This window comes from Cucumis melo, chromosome 7, assembly GCF_025177605.1.
Source record: "Cucumis melo cultivar AY chromosome 7, USDA_Cmelo_AY_1.0, whole genome shotgun sequence".
Taxonomy (NCBI): Eukaryota; Viridiplantae; Streptophyta; class Magnoliopsida; order Cucurbitales; family Cucurbitaceae; genus Cucumis; species Cucumis melo.
In genome coordinates, this window is record NC_066863.1 from 22,995,332 (window position 1) to 23,023,048 (window position 27,717).

The 27,717-nt window shown below is 32.8% G+C and overlaps 2 protein-coding genes across 5 annotated transcripts; one reads left to right on the forward strand and one right to left on the reverse strand.

The window, feature by feature from the left end:
• Positions 1-2,491: 2,491 nt before the first annotated feature.
• On the reverse strand, positions 2,492-6,690 carry LOC103492993 (cold-responsive protein kinase 1). Of its 4 annotated transcripts, none has more exons than XM_008453601.3 (7): positions 6,325-6,690; positions 5,090-5,241; positions 4,819-4,934; positions 4,484-4,694; positions 4,073-4,310; positions 3,464-3,614; positions 2,492-3,065 (listed from the first exon to the last, which is right to left on the reverse strand). In XM_008453601.3, the coding sequence occupies exons 2-7, from the start codon at positions 5,157-5,159 to the stop codon at positions 2,655-2,657; spliced, it is 1,197 nt and encodes a 398-aa protein (XP_008451823.1). In that variant the 5' UTR covers positions 5,160-5,241; positions 6,325-6,690; the 3' UTR covers positions 2,492-2,654. The 4 variants fall into 4 exon arrangements, with proteins under 4 accessions (XP_008451823.1, XP_008451824.1, XP_050943006.1 ...); XM_008453602.3 differs by having other exon boundaries at positions 6,298-6,654; XM_051087049.1 differs by lacking the exon at positions 6,325-6,690 and adding an exon at positions 5,996-6,324.
• Positions 6,691-21,332: 14,642 nt separating this feature from the next.
• LOC103492994 (uncharacterized) lies at positions 21,333-26,138 on the forward strand. Its single transcript, XM_008453603.3, has 9 exons — positions 21,333-21,501; positions 21,595-21,694; positions 21,990-22,170; positions 22,901-22,973; positions 23,070-23,249; positions 23,726-23,823; positions 24,065-24,153; positions 24,261-24,434; positions 25,737-26,138. Exons 1-9 carry the CDS (start codon positions 21,459-21,461, stop codon positions 25,906-25,908), a joined length of 1,110 nt encoding a protein of 369 aa, XP_008451825.2. The 5' UTR covers positions 21,333-21,458; the 3' UTR covers positions 25,909-26,138.
• The last annotated feature ends 1,579 nt before the right edge of the window (positions 26,139-27,717 follow it).

Below are 27,717 nucleotides of genomic sequence, written 5' to 3' on the forward strand. Positions count from 1 at the left end.
CTCTTTCTGAGTTCACTCCTGATACCGAGCTTGCTCAATCTACACCTGAACCTACAGTATAAAGAAGGACGTTCTACTCTGACGATGGTCCTAAACCTACTCCAGACACCCCTCGTCGTCGTTCTACTCGGGTAAAGGAACCTTTCATCCATCTCCAAGATTATCATTGTTTTTCCACCATCGTTTCCCTTGTTGAACCTACCTCTTATCAAGAGGCTAGTACTGACCATTTATGACAGAAAGCGATGAATGATGAATTACAAACTCTTGAAAGACGCACACTTGGGACCATGTTGATTTAACTCATAGTAAAAGACCTATTGGCTGCAAGTGGATTTACAAAATCAAGACTCATTCTGATGGTACTATTGAGCGTTATAAGACTCGCCTTGTTGCAAAAGGATATTTGGAAGAATATGGTATTGACTATGAAGGAACATTTACTCCTGTGACTCGAATGACGTTTTGAAGTTTGTTAGTTGGTGCTGCAAGTAGTGGCCTATTCTTTAGATGGATGTCAAAAATGTTTTCCTTAATGGCACTCTTTCTAAAGAAGTCTATATGAAACCACCTCCTAATACTTCTCCTCCTCCTCACAAGGTGTGTCTTCTGCATCGAGCATTATATGGTATGAAACAAGCTCCACGAGCTTGGTTTGCCACATTTGGCTCTACCATCACTCAAGTTGGATTTACTTCTAGTCATCATGACACGACGCTCTTTACTCGTCACACACCACAGGGTATTGTTCTTCTTCTTCTCTATGTTGATGACATGATTATTACTGGTAATGATGCACAGGTCATATCTGATCTCCAACATTATCTTAGTCAACATTTTGAGATAAAAGACTTTGGGTTTCTCAACTACTTTATTGGCATTGAAGTCTCTCGATGCTCAAATGGGTATTTATTGTCTAAAGCCAAATATGTCTCTGATTTTTTAGTCCGCTCAGAACTCACTGACTTCAACACAACTTCGACGCCATTAGATCCCAATGTTCATTTGAACCCTTATGGTGGTGTTCCTCTTGAAGATGTGAGTTTGTATCAGCAACTTGTTGGCGGTCTCATCTATTTAATAGCCACTCGTCCAGACATTACATATGCTATTCATATTGTCAGTCAATTTATAGCTGCTCCTCAAATCATCCATTTTACTGTTGTGCTACATATCATTTGATATATCAAGGGAAACTTTGTGGTATGGACTTCACTTTTCTTCACAATTCTTTCTCGTGTATCTAGTTACTTTGATGCAGATTGGGCTAGGGATCCTACCGATCGATGCTCTACAACATGTTATTGTTTCTACTTAGGAGATTCTCTCATTTCTTGGTGTAGTAAAAAACAAAGTGTTGTCTTTCGTTCCAGTACTGAATCAGAATATCGTGCTCTTGATGATGCTACCACTTAACTCATATGGTTTCGTTGACTTCTTTCTGATATGGGTGTTCCCCAATAAGATCCCACCCTTCTTCATTGTGAAAATCGTAGTGCCATCCAGATTGCCCACAATGACGTCTTTCATAAGCGTACAAAGCACATCGAAAATGACTCACTTTATTCGTCATCATATCTTGACCAACACACTTCCTTTACGCTCTGTCTCCACCATCGAGCAACTAGTAGATATTTTCGCCAAAGTTTTACCATTTAACTGCTTCAATCAATTACTTACCAAACTTATGTTGACGCTACGCTACCACTTTAAGTTTGAGGGAGGGTATTAATATGTAAAATCTTTTGTAATTAGAAGTATGATATTTTGTTTATTTTGTTTCCTTATTTATCATATATGTCTTTTTATTTATTCCCCTTTTCCCTTGATGTAATTATATTGAATATTTTATTCAATAAAACATGTCCGCAAGTTTAATGTTTTTCATTTTCTTATTTTATATCTAATATATTTCACAGCCCAATAATTCGTTTTTTTTTAACTAACTGGCTAATTTAAATTTTATGTGTAATCTATGCAATTTTAAATATTGGAAAGTAATTAAGATGGAAAATCTCAAAGTATATGCAGCATAATAGCATATATATATTTTTTATAATAGGTGGAGGTGAAGGCTCAAGCATTTAACATTTTTTTAATATATATATCATAAGCTAAGATCAAACACATTTCGTTGGCTCAGTTTATCCATCGTGTCCTACAGATCTGCTACAATCCTTCGATTCTACTAAAGACAACTGGAATCCAACCCCCCTTGTCCATAAATTTCAATTATTTTCAAGCTATATATATATATATATATATAAACACATGCACATGCTGAAACATCAAAAGTTATCAATAACATTGTATATTTAGGTGTATATGTTGTTAAATCGCCGATTTATCCAAAAGCTTAAGTTGATGGACGAAGTCAATTTTAATACAATTTCCAACACCAATATTAAATGGGAGGAAACAACGTTTTAAGATGACAAATTTAATAATAATATTTTTGCCATTAGAAAAGAAAAAGAAAAAAAAAAGAATGTGGAAGCCAAGGAAAGCAAGGGAACGCATATAAATTTCTACGATATATTACAAAGCCTTCCAATAACTCTTCCGACCAAAAGAAAAAACATATCAAACAATGTAACACTCTTTCCCAAAACTCTACGACCTAAGAGAATAAATTAAATTGGGTTTAGTCACTTTCACAGTACAGATGAGAAAGTATTCCTGTCATATTGTGCAGTGAAGGTTGCTGTTGTAACAGTTGAGGCTTCAGATGACATTGTTGAATTTCCAAGGATGTTTGATCCTGAGGACAGACTATCAGAAGACACCCCCTCTTCTCTTTTCCCTTTCTTTTCATCTGGATTCTTTACTTTTAGATCCATGAAGTCCGAAATCAGCCCCGGTTTCGTTATCTTTCTGTCTTCGATACTCATCTCGCCCGTTAGCATCTTTACCACAGTCGACATGGATGGACGAAGTTTTGGACTGTCTTGTGTGCAAAGTAGGCCAATCTTTAGATATTTACAAGCCACCTCAGCATCGAAGTCCCCGTTTAAGGATGTATCAACTAGGAGAACGAGCTCTCCTCGTTCATACAGATTCCATGTCTGCAACATCCAAACATAGATTCAACATGTTAGTACACAGCAGGCAATGAAATTTTAATCTCTGTCTGTTTTATAACAAATGATCGGTGATCAAAAGATTTGCTCAAGTGAGTTCCAAGATCTAAATGGAAACAAAACTAGCAGCTGAATCAATACAGATAGAGTTGAATTTAAAAGGCAAAGATATTGAATGGAAGTATAATTGGATATATTAGCCGATATATTAGCCCACTTCACGTCTCTACAATTTTCAAGTCTTTGTTCATTTTGGCGAACAACCCCTTTCTAACTTAAAAATAATATAATATATTTCTTAACATAATCATAGTTCGCTACTTATGGGAAGAATAAAGAGAGGACAATGAAGAAGAAAACGGATTAGAGAAACCTGTGCGTACCCTTTCAAGAAGATATTGTTCTCCAATTGGTAATTGTGTATTAGTGTTCCATCTTCCGCTGACTATTTCCACAAGCAAGACTCCGAAACTGTAGATGTCTGATTTTCTTGTCACCTGCCCTCTTATTGCGTATTCCGGAGCTAGGTAACCACTAAACAAACACGAACATAAATAGAAATTAAAAGGCAAATTTCATCAACAGAGACAGACAAGCGAATGAGAGAGATCAAAAAGATAAAAGATCGTTCTCAGGTTGGAAACTGAATTTTGGTTATTGTGTTACCTAGGTCTCAAGGCTTTAGTGCTTATAAATTTAATGTTTGTACATTCAGAACAAATGCAAAATATCACTGATGCTACGGCCAGATAAAACTATTTGATCAAGGCTGGCAAACATACAAATTTAACACAAAAACATACAGCTGTATGACAAACAATCGATTAAAGAAACTCTGCCTATACTGCGATGTGTCAGAGCCACAATTCCACAGATGAACTACCAAAAAACCAGTCTTTCTTCAAACATCCAAAAAAGTCTTTTATTTCTATAAGATACACAAGAAATTGTATGCATAATCAAGAAGTTTAATCAGAAATAAAGTGGCTTACATTGTTCCTGCCACTCGTGTACTGACGTGAGTCATGCTGGCTGGAATAAGCTTCGCAAGGCCAAAATCTGAAATTTTAGGAGAGAGGTCGTGATCGAGAAGAATGTTGCTAGCTTTAATATCTCTATGTATAATATGTGGCTGTACATCCTCGTGCAGGAAGGCAAGCCCACGTGCAATTCCAATGCAAATCTTAGACCTTGTTCGCCAATTAAACAGGATGCTACTGTAACCTCGTCCTGAAAAAGAAACAATATCTTGAGCATTGAACTGCAATTTAACAGAACAAACAAAAGCATGCCCTCCGAGCCTCTATTCACAATGTAAACAGAAAGCAGATAATCCTAAAAAAGAGGGACGCTCAACAATACAACTCAGGCATATAAATTTGAGAATAGGATTCAGTTCGTACCAAGAAGAGTTTGTGCAAGGCTATTGTTCTCAAGGTAATTGTAGACAAGAATTCTATGATTATCGTCCACACAGCAGCCATAAAGCTGAACCAGATTTTCATGTTCTATCTCAGAGATGACATTAATTTCTGTCAAGAATTCCCTCAATCCTTGTCTTGACTCAGCCGAAAGAACTTTTATGGCAGCAATCTTTCCATCTTTTAGCTTTCCCTGATCATAGACAGTAGTTCTCAAGGTTATATTCATGATGAATACAGGGGATGACGTAACTTAGAAACGCTTTAGATATAAAGCAAAACAATTATAGCTCATGTTAAAGGAGATATTCAGCTACCTTGTAGACAGAACCAAAACCACCCTCCCCTATTTTATTCGCCAAGCTGAAATCTTCGGTTGCAACTTTTAGCTCTTTGTATGTGTAAAATTTAACATTTTGCATGCTCGAAAAATCTATTGCAAAGAAGAATGAGAATGTTAGAATTCCTTGCAGAAAGGACTGCACAGAGTCGCACACTCATTTTACATATTTAAATTTTTAACAACAAGAGACTCTTTAAATATGTCCATTAAAAGACGAGGTTGTGCATGTCCGGTGATTAATTTACCTTCTTCGTCGACCAAACTTCTTGTTGGGGGTTTTACCCTCTTGCTGAACAAAAAAGGGAAGCAAGTCATATCTATATGATAAAGCAGCAGCTTTTGTATGCTCCTTCAAGGACTGTTAATAATATGACCAAACCGACTTAAATACTGAAACCTGTCAGTGAAACAAATCAGATTATAATTAGACGTATGGATAGAACAGAACAAATGTAAAAGAATCTCAGATGTTAACTTTTAGTAAGAAGATTATCTATGCAGAGACCGTCCATGGAGGCAAGTATAGTATAATTATAGTCCAGAAATAATATGATTTTCTTAGTTCATATAATCTCAAGATGGAAAATGTGTAGTTCTCCAACTTATAAATACAAGTTTATTTGAGGGGAAAAAATCATACAAAAAAATGCCAAACAAGAAACAATCAACAATGCAGCAGGTTTTCATCGTGACAAGATCCATATCCGATATTACTCAGTCCTCCCCTAATTCAGAAAATGTGCATATGAACAACAATTCATTATTGATTGACATTTGCAAATATTATTTTGATCAGATATAACGAACAAACATATGTTGCTCGCCACTGCCCAACAAAAAGCAAACCACATCCCCAGTCATCATTCACCATCAGCATCCTTTCAAGTGGAATTAGCTAGATGATTTTCTAGATCTATGGGAATTAGTAGAATTTTTAGGACTAATTGCTAACAAAAAGAAATGTAATACAAACGTTGAACCCAAATGGAAAATTGAGAATCGTAATTAAGAATAGTTTCCTCATAATTGATAAGATATGTTTATCGTAATGGTATGAAGAAAAAGCTCAATAGCCTTCAAGAAGCAACCATGAAAGATAATGGTGAGCAAAGCATCATCCAGCCGGGGACACCTCCAGAGAAACAATTTACCTTCTGAGTTTCCTGAACCCAGAATTCACTTCCAAATTCAAGTTCATCGTCATCTAACAGAGGAAACTCAACAAACCCAACAAATAAAATTGATCAAGCAACGAGATCCTTTAAGAACTAGCAAATAAACGATTCAGACTACTAACCCAATTCCCAGAGTTCTTTTCAAATTTCAAGAACAACAAAAGAAAATGAAGATGGGCAAATCAACGATCAAAGCAGAGCTAAGAACACGATCATACTTAACTAGAATTAGAACCCAAACCAACAGAAATCAAAAGAGACCCAGAAGCTAAATTGACCTTAGAAGGTGAGTTGTGAAATCGTACCTATGCAACTTTGAAAGGAAAGAAAGACAAAGAACATTAAACATTAAATGCGTAAAAGGGAGACGGGAGTTGGGGGTTCTGTGGAAATTTCTATATAGCAACTCTAGTCTAGGCAAGTGGGTTCTTCGATCCAGCTACGCGTACACCCCTTTTGAAAATTCAAACAATAGTCGCCAATGTTTGCTGCTTTAATCCTGACCCTTAAACCAAATTGAAATGGCTGCCTTGATTTAATTTCTTGTACCAACAAATCGATGACGTTGGTTTATTTCTTGTGTCGTTTGTGAAGCGGTTGAACAGATTTAGTATTTTTGCAGTGTGAAATGTTCCGAGTCTAGTCTTCTGCACACCCGTTGAAAATGGAAAAAGGCAAAAGGAAGAACTTTTTTTTCCCTTAAAAAAACAATGTTATGTCAAACAAATGTGATCAAATTGTCAATGCTTCATTAATTAATTGCATAACAATTTGTAATCCCATTAATTTTAATCTTTAAAAATATTTTAATACTAAAGACTACACGCTGCATATTTCATATTTCCTTTGAATGCATATTTCCTTTATATATATATATTAATATAAACTAACAATAATGTAGCTCAACAAACATTTTAGTGCGTTTAAAATGTTCCAGGTTCAAATCAATATCCTGTAAAGACCTATAAATTAAGTCAAAATTGTTTTCATAGAATTTAAAAATTCCTTTGGGATGATTCTTTATTTCGTTAGGTTAAGGGGTCAATCATGTTTTGCGTGTGACCAAAATCAACCTTGTTAAGTCGAGCCGCTTTCACTCGTATTGACCCGTCCAAAGAACTACCTTGTTTTAGTCTTAGGGCAATGCTTTAGTCTAGGCATATATACCGAGACATGACTCATTGTTAATTTGCCCAACCTAGCCAAACATGTTGATTTGGGTTTTGACTTGAGCTAAAGCCAACCTCTCCTCCTAGATTCAAAGGAGTGCTTTCTTAATTTTTGGTCGATATTTTTTCAATTTGTCCCTACTTTACGTGGATGATTCATTAGTAGAAATTTTATTGGGATAAAAACGGTAACACTTATTTACGCTTCATTTTTTCCAATACGATAAAATTATAAGGCTATTGTTTACAGAGACTTCCAAAGAAATATAATACAAGAAGTTGAACTTGTATTTATGTTGTTTTGATGTGATGTGGTTCGATCTCTAATATTTGATTATCTGATTCTCTTTCATTGATGTTCTTGAAGTTAGAGCATTTGAAGAATATTTGTATCTTCAAAGGAACTTGAGTCTTCAAGTGTGGTTCAATCTTTAGGAGTTAGAAGTTTGGTTAAGTCTTCGGTCTGGTTCTTGAGAGAATTCTCTCTAAGCTATTTGGAGAGTAAAAAAATTATATATCCCCACAAAAGAAAATAACTCCTTTAGAATCATCTGATGGGCTTTGTTGGTCAAAGGATTAGATCCATGTAAATTTTGGTCATATTTAGCATTTGGGCTAAATTAATCTTATTTGTTCAATTGAACTTTAGCTCAAATAAATAAGACTTAATTATTTCAAAATAATTAAGTTGATAAGTTGATCCAACGGTCATGATGAAAGTTATTATTCATGACAAAATTCAATAAAACTTAACTTAGATAACCAACGGTAAATTTTGGTTTAACTTTTGAAATATGTTAGAAATGTGAGGATCAATTACAAATATTGATGAAATGACATGCAAAATACCAAGAGGACATTGTCAAATATAGTAAAAGGTTGAAAGTATTTAAAAATTATAATAAAACCTATTAATTTTTGTTTTCAATACTTAACTGTACAGTATAAAAAGATTATATCATGCATGCATAATGTGTATTGAAAATAATAAAACAAAATTCCAACGGTATAAGAAACAAATGATAAAGTAAAGCAAGTGTAGTCCAACAAGACATGACGCTTACTACCAGTTTCCACACACCTCGAGCATCTATGAAAGAAGATGGGATGTTGAAAGTTCAAAATCTAAATCATGGATTGGAGTGTGGTCAAGAAGTGGTGCAATTCTTTAAATTGGTAGAGCATTTAACAGGTGTGAAGCTGGTGATTGTGCACGTAGAGTATTGATTTGATAAGAGTTGTTGACTTTGAAAACAATTAAATTGGCTGGGGGTAGAACTTAGAAGTGGAACGGAAACCGTTGAATTTCGGGTATTTCATGGATATTCCATTCCATTAAATAGTAACAAAAACTTGGAGGTTTATTTAATTAAGCAGGAATTGTTTCTCATGCCGTTGAAGTCTTAGGTCCACAAATTTATACGGTAAGAGAAACAATTATCTAACATAGTATAACTATATTTTCCTACCATAAATAATATTTTGTATTTTCCAAAAAGTAATGTCCTACATCTTTTAAAACCTTTATTTCCTACCACATTTATTTTATTTACTATTTTAATCTATTTTAACTCTTTTAAGTTTATTTATTATTATATAAATACTATTATTATTAATTAATTAATTAATTAATTAATTAATTGTTAAATTAAAATAGTTTTCCCTTCGCATATAATAATAACAACATGTACCATAAACATAAACTATTATAACTTAATTATCATAATCAATAATTATAATAACTAACTCATTATCCCGAATGCATTATAAATTAATTCAATTAGAACATAATATCGAAATTCTGATTTCAAAAGAAGGAGTGTATCGTATGATAATTTTCACTAAGGTAAAACTTAATTTGATTTTTATGGAACTGATTAAATCATATATTATCAATTGAGAAGTTCATGTCGTGTTTAGATTTTGGAACTCCAGGATTTTGAGGAATTTCAATCCTTAACGGATTTTAAATGAATTTCGTGGTTTTGTACGACAAGAAAGAAAATAATTTTAAAATCCAAAATGATTTCAAATATTGTTTTTACTTAAAAACTTTCGCGGCCAAAATGATATATATGATTTCACATTATTTCAAAGTAAGTTACATAATTAGGACTAGGACGTTATAATTTTCCATTTTTCAATTAACACATTTCTAGATAAAAGCATATATTAGTAAATTCTTAACTTTTCTTTTCAATTACCATCCAAAAATGAAATTATAAATACATTAATTTAAAATATTTCTCGTTACAAATAAAATAAATAATTTCAAATTATTTCTTAGATTTCAAATCACAAGACTTACAATCATTTATTCAACTTTCTGGAATCCAAACAAAGAGTTGGAGTTTAAATTTTTACGCTCACGAGGTACTCAGTTAAAAAATCTAAATCGCTAGTCACATTTTCTTATTCTTTTTCTTTAACTCGACAATAATCAATTTACTCATGTGCATCAATTAAAATAATAAAATGTCTTTTGCATATCAATGGCATAAAAATGATATTGTACAAGTAAAACAAGAAAACTATATGGGTTGTGTTTGGGAGGGGATTTAACATTGTGGGGTTAGATTAGAAAAATCCTAACCCCCATTTGGATGTAGGTATGGAAACTTTAGTTTTAGGGTTTCCATAAACCCGGTTTTGCCCCTCTAATCCTTTCACTCTCTCGTTTGGTACTCTGTCGAATAGTATCCATCACCGTCCTTCTTCAACCTATCTTCACCCATCTCTTCAACTCGTGTTTGCATGTCTATCCATCTTTCCCTTCCATCACTGATTTCTTCTTGCTTCTTCTTCTTCTCCCTCTTTCCCTTCGATTCCGATTTCAAGTGGCTTGTGTAACAGCTATATTTTTAAGTCTGATTTCTTCTTGCTTCCTCTTCTTCTCTTTCCCTTTGATTTTGATTTCAAGTGGCTTCTGTAATAGGCGTATTTAAAGCCCTTATGTTGACCAAAAAAATCAACCCCCTTTCATCCGAAAAATCCCCTTTCGACCACGTCATTTCCATCTCTAGATCTCTCCTCACCATCTCTCTCACCCTTCAAAAATCGAATGATTTGTTGAAGGCTTAGTTGAAAGGTCTTGCCTCTAAAACGTTTTAGTTTAGGGTTTGTGGATTTTGTTGATCGATGAGGACTATTCCTTGCCTCTAAAATGCTCACTCACATGTTCGATCTATGTTCTCCATGAACATGCATGTTCGGATTTAGCCGATTCAAAGTCCCCTTGTCGCTCCTTGTCTCTTGATGTTCCCCTTGTGATTGGTGTTTTCCTTCACTGATTTTGAACCGATGCTACACGCCACACCGTTTTGTGGCAATCGGTGTGGGTGGAGCATGGTAGGGAGGTAACTGCATTTTGTTGTATTTTCTTTCTTTCTTTCTTTTTGGATAGTCGATGATGAGTACATTTCTTGCGGACTGAATTGTAAATTTGTTTGCTAATACTTGAACGAAATTGCATTTTTTCTTTCATTATGTACAAGTTTGGCTATCATACTTGTTCCTTTCAGTTCCATTGAAAATAATTTTTGTTTATGTTTGTAAGTTTTTTTTTTCCTTAAATTGTTCTTTGTTTCGGCTCTGTGAGAATCATAACTTTTGAAACAATTCATTTGTGAATATGATTATTATTTCCATTGATTGCCATTATGTACTTTCTTCATTGTTTTGTTCATGTCTTCACTGACTGTTGTTATGGGGAATAAATATTGGCCGCCCAAATATTTTCTTTGTAGATTGTTTTGTCCCTTCAATGTATTTGACAATCTACCTTTTCTGTACTAGATTGTTTTGCTAGTGGTTAGGATTTGACCAAATGTGTCACTTTTGTATGCTCTTACACTATCATTTGCAGAGGTTCCTTGATTTCTTTTGGTGTGCGGTCATTAAAAACATAATAACTTCCCTCATCCACCCCTATATATTCACCTTTCCTTTTCTATTTTAGCACTCCCATTTTCGGACTTCCTTTTGCTACCTTGTTCTGTCTTTTGTTGTATTTGGCATGTAATTTTTTTCTTTCCATATTCTCATCATTTGTCATTCATTTTTGTCCTGTCATTGTATGACTTTTCCATGTACTTTGTTTATGCATTGTGTTGTTCCCATATTAGTACGAACGTGCCATCAATTTGTGCCTTCTCTTGTATGTATGCTTGATGATAGTAGTATTGTACCTTACCTATTTTAAAATCTGTTAAGTGGTGTTTCAACCACTATGAACCTCGTGTTAATGTCGTTAAATGGCTTTTACTTTGTGCGAATCATTTTCTTTGTTGTCTTACGTGTCGTCTTTACCTTGTACTTTGTCTCTTTATTTTTTTTGTTCTTTGTTTTTTTTCCTTGTAATTGATGTTTCCACTACTATGAAATTTGGTTCAAATTTTTGAACCGATTTCATTACTCTGAGGCTCCTAAACATGTTTTTTCAAAAATACTATTTACATTTGATTTTTGTTTTGTTTAACGTCTTACATTTTCATTCTGCATTTCGAGTTCATTCATCGACGTATAAGGTATATGTAATTGCTATTTATCTGTTTTTTTCTTCATTTTGGGTCCCTTTAAAAATACTTTCTAACTTAATTTTTTTCTTATGCAGGACATCCGCTGTCACTCCACCCTTGTAAAAGGTACTACGGATTAGCCGTTTCTAGTTTCAATGTTCCTTTTGTTGTGTTTTTGTTTCATTTTTCCTTAAGAATGTGTACTCTAATTTAATTGTAGGGGACAAACTTTCCGTTATATAAGTTTGAATTTTTTTTTGTATGGACATTTCACATTTTTAACATCGTTTTGTATTATTTTTTATTCTATGCACGTCAAACTTTCACATTATTTCTTTTTGTTACATGCACGAGCCTTACCTTTTTGAACGAGAAGTATCATCCCAATCTAACACTTTTTCAGTAGTTCAACTCACATTACTCTAACAAATTATTCGACTATAGAAAATTTTCCCATTACTCTTACTTACTTCCTTTTGGAAACAATCATATGCGCCAAACGTCAATCATTAAAATGTAATAAAAATTATCACTTCACAACAAAAATTGGCATGTCACTTTTGAAGAGTTAAATGATGCCCCTAAGTCCTTACAAAATTAAATTAACAACATTTCTAATGTCCTATAGTTCTAATATAACGACATTATACTTTTTTCAATCATGGCCTTATGTTGTTTGTTTTTTTTTTTAGGAAACATAATTGTAAAACTATAGTAATAACGTTTTCAAATTTAGCCGCTGATTTGTTTTAAAACACTGTGCAATTTGCGTTTGAGTGATATGCAAGAACTATTTTCATTTGTTTCTACAAGTATTTATTTGAATATTCACTCACTAAAAGTAAACATTTTACACAAGTTAAAGAAAGAATTTTTTCTTCATATCCCGTTTCATCACACATGTTTGAGCGATACGTTAGGCATTGTCATATTACATTTTTTAAACGTCTCTACGGTTATAAAATATGATTTTGTTAAATAGTTGTAGGTAGCTTCCATATCCGAGCTTGATGCTCACTAGAGTAGTTTTTAACATGTATATTAACATTGTAATAACACACGTACGTAATGATTGTTAGAAAATTTGATACTTTCAAATGGATCCACGAAGCCTTGTTGTAGTCCTAACCGAGTTCACAGTTGCTCAACGTCAACTACTGCTAACGTTGGAGGTACTCAAGAACGACAATAAGTGGCTGTCACATACACTATACAATATTAGATATTGAATTAGGCTGCTTGCGTACTTTCGCATGATACACGAGCCTGATCTAGTGTGTCACCAGGACATATGCAATTCTATGTCTTTTATTACGGATTGTTACTGGTTTAACGTTGACGGAGATTGTTGATGTTGAGGAAATGGTTGTCATGTTCTTACACGTCCTTATCCATGACGTGAAGAACCGAGTTATACAGAGGGAATTTGTCAGGTCAGGTGAGACTATTTCACGATATTTCAACCTCGTCTTGTTGGCTATGATACGACTTCACGATGAGTTGATAAAGAAACCTGTGACAGTAAAAAACACCTGTACAGATGCACGGTGGAAGTGTTTCGAGGTGTGCGTAGTCGAAATCATCTTTATGTCAAATCTAATTACGGCCCACTAATTTATGTCGATTTGTTTAAATCTGCAAAATTGCCTATCAGGCATTGGACATGACGTATATAAAGGTCAATGTGTCACAAATCGATTGCCTTACATACAGAACGCGAGGGGAAAATTGCCACTAATGTCCTCGACGTCTGCAACAAAAGGAGATTTCGTATTCGTACTAGCCGATTGGGAAGGATCTGCAACAGATTTGCGCATTCTTAGAGATGCGCTTGCACGACCAAACATACTGTACTATCTATGTGATGCGAGCTATCCAAACACAGAGGGATTTCTTGCCCCATGCAGAGGCTAGAAGTATCACTTGCAAGAGTGGCGTGGCGCTGGAAATGCATCAACCACTGCGAAATAATACTTCAACATTAAACACTCATCCACGAGGAATGTCGTGGAAAGTCATACTACCCCTCCAAGTGCAGTGTCGCACCATCGTAGCATGTTGCCTACTGCACAATTTGATTAACAAAGAAATGACGAATGGAAAAAACTTAGACAACGTAGACGGGGAAGACTCAGTGTACGCGACGACCACCGCATGTGATGACATTCAGTACATTGAGACCACGAACGAGTGGACTTAGTGGCGAGATGAATTAGCAGAAGCGATGTTCACCGAATGGTAATTGAGTAACGCATAGCTAAAATAATTTGAAATTAGAACCTCTATTTTGTATGGAAATTTAGATTCCCTCTACTCTTTAATTTCAATGTTGAATGTATGCGTGCATGATTTACATGAATGGAAAAATGTACATTAAAATGACATGACATGTAGTTGTTTAGCCTTTATTGTGTTTTTATTCTCATCATTCCAAATTACTTACATACTTCATGAAATTTTCATTGTTAGTATGGCAAGCTCATCCTGTGCCCCCAAACATGTATAGACAAAGAAAAAAAAGGCTACTTTAGTTGAGTGTTTGGTAGAGTTGGTATCCGCGAGTGGATGGAAGTCGGACAACGGGACGTTCCGACCAGGTTACATGGATGTCGTGTCCAAGCCACTACTGTAACAGACTACCGAATAAAGACACTGAAGCAGACCTTCCAGGCTGTCGCACGTATCCGAGACGACGCGGAGCGACCGACGTCCTTAAAAAAGGGTTCATTTTGAAAACAAAAAAGGGGAGTCGCCACCAATCTTTTCTACGGTGTGATTGGACACCGAAGTAAAATAAATATTAAATAAAATAAAAAAATGGTATGCGAAAAAAACTAGAGTTGAGTTCAGGAGTCATTTGTGTACGAGGAAGGTGTTAGCACCCCACAACACCCGTTTAGAAAATGGTGGCCAAATTTAATGTCTTGAATAAAATTCATTTAGAAAAAAAAATGATTTTTTTTATGTCTTATTTCATTGCTAATCACTCCAACATTTGAAACAATGATTCCATAAAATAAGTGGAATACACTCCATTAATTAGACTGTATTGAGGAATTATTCATTTAGAAAAAAAATGATTTTTTTTATGTCTTATTTCATTGCTCACCACTCCAACATTTGAAACAATGATCTCATACAATAAGTGGAATACACTCCATCAATTAGACTGTATTGAGGAAAATTTTCTCACCTTAAGAGAATAAGAAATTATTACAATTTCTCAAGTTCTATCATAGGCTAGTCTTCAAATAAAGTTTTTTTTTTTATATATAAAAAACATTGATTAAATTCATTATTTTTAGGATCAAACCTCGGACTCCCAAAGATATTGATCCCTCACCTCAAAAATCTAGATAACGGACTCCTAAAAGGTTAATTAGAAAACTTTACGAAATATATATTTAATTTTGAATTTAAAAAATAAAGAAATATAATTTTAAAGCAAAAAATAAAAAAATAAAAAAATCTAAAGGGTTTAGAAAAGGAAATTTAAGAAAGATTTCAAAATCACTTGTAATTAAGGTTAAAAATATTTTAAAAACTTCAACAAATTTTTAATGAACATCAAATAGGAATAATGCACAATAGTAGTAGTAGAGAAATAGGTTTCTTAAAAAAAATTTGCAGAGCTTCTAAACAGTCAAATTTCTTTTTTTCTTGAGATTCTTTATAAACAAATTTTTTCTCCCCCTTTCCAAATGACCAAAGATCTCTATTTATAGCCCCGGGTGTACCACAAATTAGGAAAAATTAATAAGTATAAAATCAAATTAGATATTATGTGATTTTATTAAATTTCTTTTTTCTAAAAATAGTAAAAATATGGTATCAAAAGATTTTGTCCAAATATGCTTTTTTTCCTAAAGTGATAAATCAAATAAGATATCAAAAGATTTTTTATAAAACAAATTATTTTGTTTTTCCTAAGTTAAATGTGATAAATTGGTTTTTTTTTAAATGATAGATATTTTCATTAATGATTTTTATTTTTCCTTTTAATAAAAGATAATAATAATAACCATAACAATTATCATAAAATTTTATATTATTACAAAAAAATTTTTACCTTTTTTTTCTTTTTTTTTTTAATAAATAAATAAATAATTTAGTCATTATTACAATTACTATATATTTTAAAAAATAATAAAAAAAAAGTTGTAGGATAAAATTAGGTAGCTACACAGGCTATCGCTGAAATGTGTGTGCTATCGTGTAGTGGGTTCGGGTGGAATGATGAGACGAAGTGCATCATTGTCGAGAAGGACCTGTTCGATAACTGGGTTAGTGTAAGGAAAGTAATGAAAATGAAGAGCCTCCTTAACAAACCATTTCTTCATTATGACGAACTTGCATTTGTGTTCGGGAGGGATAGAGCGACGGGATTTTAAACGTCCGATGGGAACAATATGGTGTTCCCAAGCATGTACAGTCAGGGGTTTGACATGTCTCAGGATGATGTATGCATTTCACGACCTGATCGTGCATCCGCCGTAGGGCCAAGTCGAGTGGGTCAAAACGCAGGAGGGGAAGCTAGTGGATGGGTGAGATTGAGATGATACATGAGGTGCTGGAGTGTGCGAATGACCAGTTGAGATGATTGTCGAGTGGTCTTCACGCGTGTTCCAGAATGATACCACAGTTCACTAGGAAGTCCTATGCCAGTTACGCGTCATGCCCAACCTAAGGTTGGGCAGGGCGCGCTGCTCGTGGAGCCTTTTTCGTAGTTTGGACAACATGCACGACTTCATTGAGATAACTGGCGATGAGAGGTTGGACTATTACACAGTTCTCCTACGAGATCTTCCTTGACTATTATTGTACTTCCATCGGCTTACTGTATTTTCTTTTACTTCGGTTCTTATTTGATTTGGACTGTTCTTCGTACTTTTATTTTATGAAACTTTTTTAATACGTACTATTTTATGATTTTTATATGATTTGTACTATTTCTGCTACTGTTATTCGTAATGTTCTACTATCTCTAATTTGGTTTACGAAGTGTTTTGTATGATTTGTACTGTGTGTGTGACATTTCTAAAAAATTGGCATTTAAGTGTTACGTTGTAACTAATTCAAGCATGTTAAATATGGACAAAGGCGTTAGAGCATGTAAGCGAACATGTTAAGAAAAAAATGTAGGCCACACTCGAAAATAAAAGATACCCAATATTACATTTTTATATTTTAAAAATGCCTTGAAAAAAAAAATTGCACACATATGTAAAGAAATTGTTGGAAAATTGGTGGTACGTATTTACTAATTCAATAAAGGTGATAGTGGACATTGCCGTTGGCGAAAGTAAGGCAAACTGTTACAACAAATTTTCTACACTTTCGGAATAAAATAATATGCAATTAATTTTTTTTTACATTTACAATATGAATCGGAAAAAATAAATTTAAAAATAAAACACAAAATTCATAACATTATCTACATAACCTTTCCTCCAAACATATCTTATTCATAACACTATCATAACCCGTTCCACATAATCCTTCCCCCAAACACCTATTATCATAAAACTACCTTTTTCAACCTTTCTCCCAAACACGATTTATGATAAAACTAGGTTTATCATAACCCCAATCCTTCCCCAAATACATATATGCATGAGGTTTCAAAGAGTGATTTGCTAAAATCAATTTCAATAGTATAAAAATCGATTCATAATTAACAAAATCAATGAAAACAGTTATAGTTTATTGTATAATAGATAATATTAACTTGCAAAATTATACCGTAATTTTATTTTTTAAAATTATCTTAAATAATTTTTACAATATTTTTAAATATAGTAAAATAAATTAAAATATTTATAATATATTCCAAAATTTTGGATTTTAACAGACTTGTATTAGTGTATATCAATATAGCTAATAGAAACATATCAATGTCTATCATTGATAGAATCTGAAATTTTACTATATTTTGTAAATATTTTGTTAAATTTTTCATTTTTAACAAGTCTCCTGTATTTTTTCACCAAAAAAAAAATATATATATAACTCTTTGTACTCGATCGTAAGTAGTTTGCCTATTTTGTCATTTTAACGATTTCTTTAATTTATATTATGTACTCTTATTTATATAATTGAATTGAGGTCTAAAAATATATACAAAAGTCTGAAAAATAGAATTAAGTGTATCAATTTAACTTTTATACTAAATTGAATTCAGAAAAAAAATAAAAAGAAGTTTATATCTTAAATCAACAATTGAAAGAAAAAAATAATTGTTATTTACTTAGAATCTTGAAAAAATAAGTCGTGCAAACAAATATAAACGATTATGTACCAAATTTTGAAAAATAAATTATTTAGATTTGGGATAGCAAAATTTAAACGATTTATTATTTCAATTCTATCGTTTAATTTGATTGCACAATCTTTTAATTTGGTTACTCGTTTAAATTTGGTTACATAATAGTTTATATTTATTTTCAAGATTCTTTTGATATACGATCGTTTAAATTTGTTTAGATAGTTATTTTTTCAATATTATTTGGTACACATTTAGATTTGGCTAAACGATTTTTTAAAATTCTTTTAGTACACAATAGTTTAGATTTAGCTACTCCAATCTAAACAAATCTAAATGATTTTTTTCAAGATCCTCTATATATGATTTTTTAGATTTGGTTACGAACTAAAAAAAGAAGAAAAAAAAACGATAGAAAGAAATCGCAACGAAAAAAAGAAACAAAAAAGAAGAAAGACGAGAGAAAGAAATCAAATTTGGTTACCCAAATCTAAACGACGTAAAAAAGAAAAAGAAAAGAAAGATGATGGAAAGAATTGTAGCGGAAAAAAAGAAGAAAAAAGACGATAGAAAGAAATCGTGAGGAAGACAAGAAAAATGAAAGGGCAAACCTGAAATATTTAAAAAAATGACTAATTTTGTTACGTGAATCATGGATATTTTAGTAGGTTGTTATATTTATGAAAATTAACGAAGTTAAAAGGTTAATAAATGTAATTAAAAATAAAAACTTTTTTTTTTATATTCGTAAAAAGTATAGAAATACTTAAAAAGGGAAAATTTGTAATAAAATAATAATGTACTGAAAGTTAAAAATTTTAAAAATTTGTACAACTTAAAATTTTTGATTAAAACATATTTTTTATATTTATTATCATTAAAAGAAGCCAAATACATCCTAACAAAAAATATTTGTACACTTGACTCAAAAACTTCTTCCCCTCAACAAATATTGAAAGCAAAACTTGTTATGCAATAATAATAACAAAGACAAAATTCTCAAAGTGAATTTTTGGCCTTGATTCGTATGGACATCCCATCCATTTTTGTACTCTTTTACATGTATATCTTTGAACCTTTTCTTAAATCCCGAAATACTATTGTCACACATAAGTCAAACAAAAAATGAAAGTTAGATTAACCAATATAATAGAAGTTATAAAAGCAATATAAACTTAAGTGGAAGAGAGCCGATCTATGTACAATCTTATTCAATCACCGGTATGGACGAATTTATTAAGGGTCCCCTTCACATTATCGATTTTCAAAATTTAATATTAATTTTGAACTGTCAGATTATAATATATATTAAATAATATAATTTTTCATTAAAGTCCTATTCTGGTGTAGTGGCTATGCCCCTATTTTGTAACAATAAGTCAAAAGTTCAAATCTTGTATATATTAACAATAATAAGCTTAAACTTACGTGAGGCTCTTTTAAAACAAAAGCAAGACTTTTTTAAATAGCATGTTTGACCAAGCACAAGCTGTACTTGATTTTCATTAATACAAAGTCTTGCATTCCGTGGACATGATGAGTTCTTTGAACTATTGCTATGGTTATGCAACCATAACAAGGATATTGAAGCCGTAACTTTGAATGCTCCAAATAATTTGAAATTGATTGCATTTAATATTAAAAAAGATATAGTAAATTGCATTGCAATATAAATTGTTAATATAGTTATAAGAGATGTGAGTGACAAACAATTTTCTATCTTGATAGACAAATCAAAATATATATCTTCAAAGGAGTAGATGTGGATGAAGGTCATGTGATTAAACGATTTGTTGGAATCATCCATGCCAATAATACAAGTGCCCTATCACTTAAGGAAGCCATTGATAGTTTTTTTTCTCAACATGGGTTAAATATTACTAATTTGCGAAAACAAGGATATGATGGAGCAAGTAATATGCAAGTTGAGTTCCATGGCTTGAAAGCACTTATTTTGAAAGAAAATGAATGTGCTTACATTCATTGTTTTGCTCATCAACTTTAATTAACTCTTTATAAATACTGCAAAAAATCGCGTGGAAATTGTCGGTCTTTTCTTTATTGCTACAAATGTAGTGAATGTTATTGGAGCATCAGCGAAACATTGAGATATTCTACGAGAGAAACATAACATGAAAATTTTTGAAGCTTTAAATAATGGCGAAATATCAAGTGGACAATGATTAAATCAAGAGATAATGATTAAAAGACTAGGAGATACTCAATGGGGATCACATTACAATATTTTAACGAGTTTAATTACAATGTTCTCTTCAATAGTTAATGTGCTTGAGACAATTGTGGACAGTGGATCAAGTTCAGAACAAAAATATGAAGCACACATTCTAATGAATTCAATCTTGTCATTTGATTTTATTTTCAATATGCATCTCATGAAAAATCGTGTTGAAGTCTTCTATGTTGTCATTGATATATATGCAATTTCAAAAGTTGAATAATCGTTTTACTGAATCAAGTATTGAATTGTTTCTTTGTATGGCTTGTTTGAATCCGAGAATTCATCTACTTCTTTTGATAGACAAAAACTTAGTCTACTTACTCAGTTTTATCGAAGAGACTTTTCAGCTATTGAATTGATCTCTATGCTTGAGGATCAACTTTAAAATTACATTATTGTTATGGGTTCAGAGTTTGTTGAACTAAAAAGCATGAGTGATCTTGAAGTGAAAATGGTCGTTACGAAAAGAGATAAGGTCTATCCATTAGTTTATCGGTTGCTTATATTGGCAGTGATTTTACCGGTTGCAATAGCTATTGTAGAAACATTTTCTGTTATGAATATTGTGAAAACTCAACTGCACAATCGAATGAGAGATCAATGGATGAATGATTGTATTATAGCTTATATTGAGAAAGATTTATTAGATAATAAACTTATAATGGATAGATTTCAAAACATGAAAATTTGCAGAAGACAATTGTAATACGTATTAAATTAATCTTTGAAGCTATTAATATATTTTTTTTTTACATTTTTAGTGTGTTTATTATATAGTGCCCCTATACAAAATTTCTAGATCTGTTAATAGTCACCAAGTATTATGACATAATTAAAATCATGTTTGAGTTCAACATAAATCAAATTATCATCCAAAGGCCAAAATACGTTTTCATGTCTTGATTTTGGAATTGATATATAAATATAACCATAGGCTTAAAAATAAATAAATAAATAAATATATATATATATATATATATATATATTGAACAATTTGAGTAATCAAATTTAGTAAATTGAGAATAGTCCGATACATGTCCCATTAATCAAAAGTCACATGGTTCTACATCTAACACTAAAAATGACTGTTTGCTTGGTCACTGTCAAGAAGGCAGAGATCATGGAGCACGTGGACGAATGCAGCCCACAAGCTCGCGCTCCTTCCAATGCCTAGACTCATACACTGGTTCCAACAGCTGCCTAAATTTTTTGAGGAAGAATTGAAATTGTCCAAGTGAGAAACAGCACCGCAATGAGCTCCGTTCTCTCTAAAGTTGCCGTTGTAGGAAGTGGAAGTAAGCGAATCATCGCCTTTCTCTCTCGCTTCTGATTTTGTTGGCTATTAATTCAGGGATGATTTGAATATTTGTTTTGGGTTTATGGGGCAGTTTCTGGAGCCGCTTGCGCATGGAGTTTGGCCAGAAATGGGGTCTCCGTCACCTTGTTCGAGTCTGGCAGAGGCCCCGGTGGAAGAATGTCCCAACGGAGGTGAGACGAATTTCCTCCCGTTTCCTGTTTGGGTGTCTTTCGATTACTTGGTTTTATGGTTGCTGAAAAACGAGGGATCACAAACTGCCGAGTGAGATTTCGTTGCTGCTTCTTGCTGAAGTTCAGAAAAGATCTCATGAAAGTCGTTTTATAATTTCGAAGAAGAGTGCTCGAAGTGTTTATAAATCAAAGCGAAAAAACCTGAAAATGGATGAACAGGATGTCAACAATAATAATGAATAAAAGGATATCTGATCAGACTATTCTGATTTTTACAATTTTACATTTCCAACAGAGAAATTGCAGAAGATGGGAGAGAATTGCATTTCGACCATGGTGCCCCGTACTTTACTGTCAGCTCCCAGGAAGTATTGAGTCTCGTTCGTCAGTGGGAATCCAAAAATCTTTGTGCTGAATGGAAAGAGAGTTTTGGCATTTTTGATTGCTTTTCCAATCAATTTACCAGCACAGAACAGGTTAAAACTCACCATGTCCGTAATGTATTTTGTTCTGAGCATATTATATATCTACTATCTACTTGTTGCCGCACTTGTTCGACCTTGTGTCCCCTTTGCAAGAGAGATGGACGAAGATTTTAAATGCGAGTGGGTGAAGAAAGAATACAAATCACTGGTAGGTATCTAGGATGTGAGGATTAACTATCTTGAAAATATAAAAAAGGAAACGATTGGGATGTGAAATCCATACATGTTTATTGTCAAAAGAGATTTGAGAATCTACCAAGTTTCCTTTGCTACATTAAGATGAACTTTGACAAATAAGTATGGTAGCTGCTAGTTTTATCTAATTCACTATATAGCATCTTTTGAAATTGTAGCTCATAGTATAATTGAGTGACTGTATCTTTTACCTCGTGATACTTGTGGGGCAAAAGGAATTATGGTTGAGCTCAAGTGTCTCTCTTGAAGCTGCTATTCCACATATAATGCGAACAATTGCTGCAGCAGGAAAACTATTTAACACGATTGTTTATGCTAATTATCAAGATTCAAGTAAGGAAATTATTCCCATTGAATGAATAAATATGCAGATCAAGCCTCATTATATAGAGAGCTTAAGGTTAGTTTACAACTAACAGCTTTTAACTGTTTAATAACAAACTAGCTAACTAATTCTTATTTAGTTAATGCTAATCATATCATGCTTTCTATGGGATCAATTTGTCTAAGTATTAATACTATTTAGGAAGGCGCAAGTGGCAGATATGTGGGTACTCCGGGCATGAATTCTATTTGCAAAGCATTATGCCATGAACCTGGTATATAACCTACTATTTTAGTATTTTCTCTATAAGTTTCTGCAATTCAAGTTTTCAAATGAAATTACGAGGTGCTTATTTTCAGTGTCTATTCAGGTGTTGAGAGTAAGTTTGGGGTAAATGTTGGGAGAATGGAATGGTTGGAGAAGGATAATTCATGGTTGTTGTTGGGAATTGATGGACAAAGTCTGGGTCAGTTTGAGGGTATTGTTGCATCAGACAAAAACATAGTTTCACCAAGGTCTACCAGTGTATCAGGACGAGTGCCACCTCTAGGTAAGTTGATTGCTGGATCTTCTTCAGTCATATTTGTTTCAAGTATCTCTTGCTGCTGTGCATGATATATTTTGGCGTATTGGAGCTGTGCATTATCTGTATGATAAGTCAATTTGACGAAACTATCATGTTTAGCATTAATTTTTCATCTCCTCCTCCTCCTCTCATCCCTTCTCTCTCTCTCTCTCTCTCCCCCCCCTCCCCCCCCCCCCCAATCTTATTCTTCATTCTTTTGTTTGATATTTTACTACAATATTAGACTTAAAATAATCTATTGTAATTGATTCTAGAGCGTAGAGAAAGTAAATTCCCTTTCCATTTTTCTGTCCTCTTGCAACTTCAACATTCAGATATTCCCATTGTGCTCTGAACTGAACTGCATATTTATTTGGGAGTGCAAGCAGCCAAAAGTCTTACTTTTTGATAAATCATGGTTAGTATATAATAGGTTCATCGGACTCTTAACAATTATGCAGATCTTAGTTTGGTTCCAGATTTGGCAATTAAGCTGCAGAACATTCCTGTTATTCCGTGTTTTGCTCTGATGCTTGCATTTGAACAGCCTCTCTCTATGGTAATATTTTAATTTCAAATATCCAAACTACTATAGAGTTGCATACAATTCCCAATAAATAGTATTTTTTGAAAGAAAAAAAGAGCATTTGTTGACACCCATCATCCTTTACCTGCAGTACAAAATTTTCCTGAATCAATCTTACACTGAAAATCTTGGTTTAAATTTTACTCTGACACCGGTTTTATTTTGTTTCCATGGAGATACATTGACCTAATGAACGTCCTTGTTCAATTATCAGATGCCCTTCAAAGGTTTCTCGATAAAGAATTCTAAAGTTCTAAGCTGGGCTTACTGTGACAGCAGCAAGCCAGGGCGTTCGACTGCTTGGTCTGTTCATTTCTATGTCTTGTAAAGCCAAACTACCAGCCTTGGCTGGGCTTGCCATTTATAATCTGTTTGCTTCATTCCTTCTACTCTCGTTTTTGTTAGAATAGTGAAAGATGGATCTTGCATTCGACGAAGGAGTACGCAGAGAGAGTAATTGCTGAATATGGGCTTCAGAAACCTTCAGATTCCACATTGAAAAAAGTGGCCGAAGAACTCTATCAAGAATTACAAAGCTTGGGACTTTGCACGCCCCGTCCATTCTTTATGAAAGCTCATAGATGGTAAGCATTTGCATTGGAACCACCTGTTTGACTGTTAATTTCACTTAGTATATCTGTATAGGCATCAAGTACAGAAGTCATGACTCTGCTACCAATTGTGTTAAGATGATACTAGATATTTTTGCCTCTTAAGCAAAAATTCTGATTGACTGCTTCTATTTATTTTTCTTTCTAGTGATCCATAGTTTTCCAAATAGTTTTGCAATCAATCAAATGTTATGGGATTTGAGTTCCTCTGACAACTTCCGGTTTTTTTCCTCTTCAACTGGTTCTTTTAGGGCAATCTTGTTCTTTTTTAATTGGTTATTTTGGGTCGTGGAATTTCAAACAAGGTTTTATCAAAACTGAAAACCAGTCATATCTGAATTTTTTCAAAGAATTTTTTAGGGTCTGGAGCTTGATTTGAATCTAGGGTTTTGGCGGTTTTAAGCCATTATTCTGTTCTCTGCACTTCACCTCTATCAAGGGGCCAGTGCAATAGCTTTAAAATCCCCATAATACCTGTAGAGGACGAGGTTCTGTTTCAAATCTTGTGGCGATGAATATATTATGGGTGGAGAAGACTACTGATACACAAGAGGTTAACATTGCAAAGGCTAACAAACTTGATAAAAAAGGGAGTTTTGCATTATGAATCCGAAATGAGTGGATAAATAAGTTTGGAAAAGGTTTCCAATTATGGTAGATGGCTCATCTGGAGTGCCAAATGCTCTTCATGGAAACAGAAAACTTTTAGAGGGTATTTGGCTCTCAACTCTAATAAGTTGTGGATTGTGGAAGTATAAAAATTACTGAGCATATACCATTGATATTTTGATGGTATATGGGAATTGAGTTTGTGACAATGGGTTCTTCATTTGCTTGTTTATAGCTCGTATAGATTAGTTACGCTATGCCAACACAAGCATGCACTATTTGATAATATAGGGTTCCATCTCAAAATCAATTGATAATGAGAGGAGTGTCTACCTTATTAGGAGTACGAGTCTCTTTGGGTTTTCTAACGTGGGATTTTTAACATCTCATCATGTACTTATTTTCTTGAGATTGGAGATTCAATTCTTCATTCCCTACGTTTGTTGTACTGAAAAATATTAGAATATAATACTATAAAAGGGTGTGATTCTCAATTTTGGGTTTCATGTACCGCATGAAAACGTTCTTAAGGATAGACAAGGCCAGAGCTTACTATTTCATGTACTTTATGTTCACTTCTTCCACTTGTGAGAATGTCTGTAACCGTAAAGGTGCTCTTTCTTTTGTTTTGTGTGTTGTTTTTTTTTTTTTTTTTCCTTTTGGTAGGGGGAGTGCTTTTCCAGCTGCAAGCATAGCCGGAGAGGAAAAGTGCTTTTGGGATGAAAGCAAGCGGGTAGCCATCTGTGGAGATTTCTGTGTAAGCCCTAACATTGAAGGGGCCATTCTTAGTGGCTTGGCTGCCGCTTCTAAATTCCAAAAGATTGTTAGCTCTTTGTAGCTGGAATCTTTTGGAATGAGTGCTTAAAATTCCAACAGCGTTTCTAATCTTTTTTAATAGAAAATTTAACTATACATTTTTCTGAAGGTAGTTCTAGAGTGAAATTATAGATTGTCTTATGCATTTACTTACCTATTGGTAATCATGATTCTAGCCGAAGGCCGTGAACTTATTTTCATGAATTACAAATCGAATAAGTATTATTCCAATTTTCGTTGGAATTAATGTAAGATTCTCGTCAACCAAAATGTATGCATGGATATTATTATGTGTGATGAACCATTAATCATATATGAATGTAGACATTGAGTGATTTAGTATAGGTTTAGGGACCCTCAACTTTATCCTCTTAATATAATATATTTTTTCTTATTATATTAAAAGTGGCTTTAGGGTGAATCATTTTTTGAAATTTCTACACTCCAAAATTTAAATTTACAATATTCCTTAATCATATATGAATGTAGACATTGAGTGATTTAGTATAGGTTTAGGGACCCTCAACTTTATCCTCTTAATATAATATATTTTTTCTTATTATATTAAAAGTGGCTTTAGGGTGAATCATTTTTTGAAATTTCTACACTCCAAAATTTAAATTTACAATATTCCTTAAGTATTAATGTGAATCTTAAGTTATTGTTTTTAATTTATAAAAAAATAATCACATATCGTCATTTTCTCATATTAATGTCAATCTTAAGTTATTTTCATTTAATTTACTTTATGAAAAAAACTTTACCACCTCTCCTTATTGTTTGTAATAGATAATCATTTTAATTTATCATTTTAATATTCATTCCATTTAACAATAATAAACAAAATATAAATCCTATAATAAATTAAGGGAGAAAGTCTCCACATATGGCCAAGTAAACTATAATTACGTAGGTGTATAATATTTTTAGAAATTATTTAAAACACTTGATACCGTAACCATTTTGCATTCAAACAAAATATGTTTGGTTTTTCAAATTTCATAACTTAAAATATATAAGTTGTTTGTAACATGGAAAATAAATGATTTGTAACATTTTGTATGCTTATTATAATAAATAAATTTTGTCTTTTAAAATTCTATAACAAGAACCATGAATGATCCAATTTTAATATAAATATAGATGCATCATGTGAGTTAAATTTACTATCTAAAATTTTTGTTGCTTTCAAGTTATATCTATTCATTCTTTGTGTCAACTCAAAGAAAAATTCGATCTAAGGTAATGCTTATATTCACATTTTGTTGCATTTTAGCTAATTTTTATTTCCATTTTCAAATCGCAGACTTAATGGAGCGTATACTAATACGAGGTTTTGAACATTTTCAAAATAATTGGAGCCTCAAAGGAAGTGTTATTCGTAAAAACACCGTTGAAAAATATAAAACTAAAAAGAGAGAAATGTTAGTAATATTGAAATGTGTTGTCTTAGTTGAAGAGGTAAACCATACATGTTTGTTAAATTTAATGGTTTATCACCTACTTCTTAATTCTATTCAAATTGTTAGTAATATTATTTATTAAGATTTAATTATAGTTTATTTGTAAGCTCCTCGCATTTGTTACTTAAAATTATATTTATACAACAATTTACTTGGTGTACAAAATGTAACATGTTTTTCTTTTGGCAACAAATTCAAATTAGAGACACATGCAATGTCTTGATCAAAATGTTCAATGATGTTATAGAGAAAATAAAATATCATACCATTGGTAATGGAAAAATGAGTATTGTGAATTGTAGATATCTAAAACATGTTTCGGGGAAGGGTTATTATAACCCTAGTTTAACCACCTCTCAACCCTTCCT

Excerpts from the sequence above, each read along its gene's own strand:
- LOC103492993 (XM_008453601.3), bottom strand. The coding sequence starts at position 5,159 with ATGACTTGCTTCCCTTTTTTGTTCAGCAAGAGGGTAAAACCCCCAACA. Across the intron at positions 4,311-4,483 it reads CCTTGCACAAACTCTTCTTG|GACGAGGTTACAGTAGCATC; the intron begins GTACGAACTGAA and ends TTTCTTTTTCAG. Across the intron at positions 3,615-4,072 it reads ACACGAGTGGCAGGAACAAT|TGGTTACCTAGCTCCGGAAT; the intron begins GTAAGCCACTTT and ends GTGTTTGTTTAG.
- LOC103492994 (XM_008453603.3), top strand. The coding sequence starts at position 21,459 with ATGAGCTCCGTTCTCTCTAAAGTTGCCGTTGTAGGAAGTGGAA. Across the intron at positions 22,974-23,069 it reads AGCATTATGCCATGAACCTG|GTGTTGAGAGTAAGTTTGGG; the intron begins GTATATAACCTA and ends GTGTCTATTCAG. Across the intron at positions 24,435-25,736 it reads TTTATGAAAGCTCATAGATG|GGGGAGTGCTTTTCCAGCTG; the intron begins GTAAGCATTTGC and ends TCCTTTTGGTAG.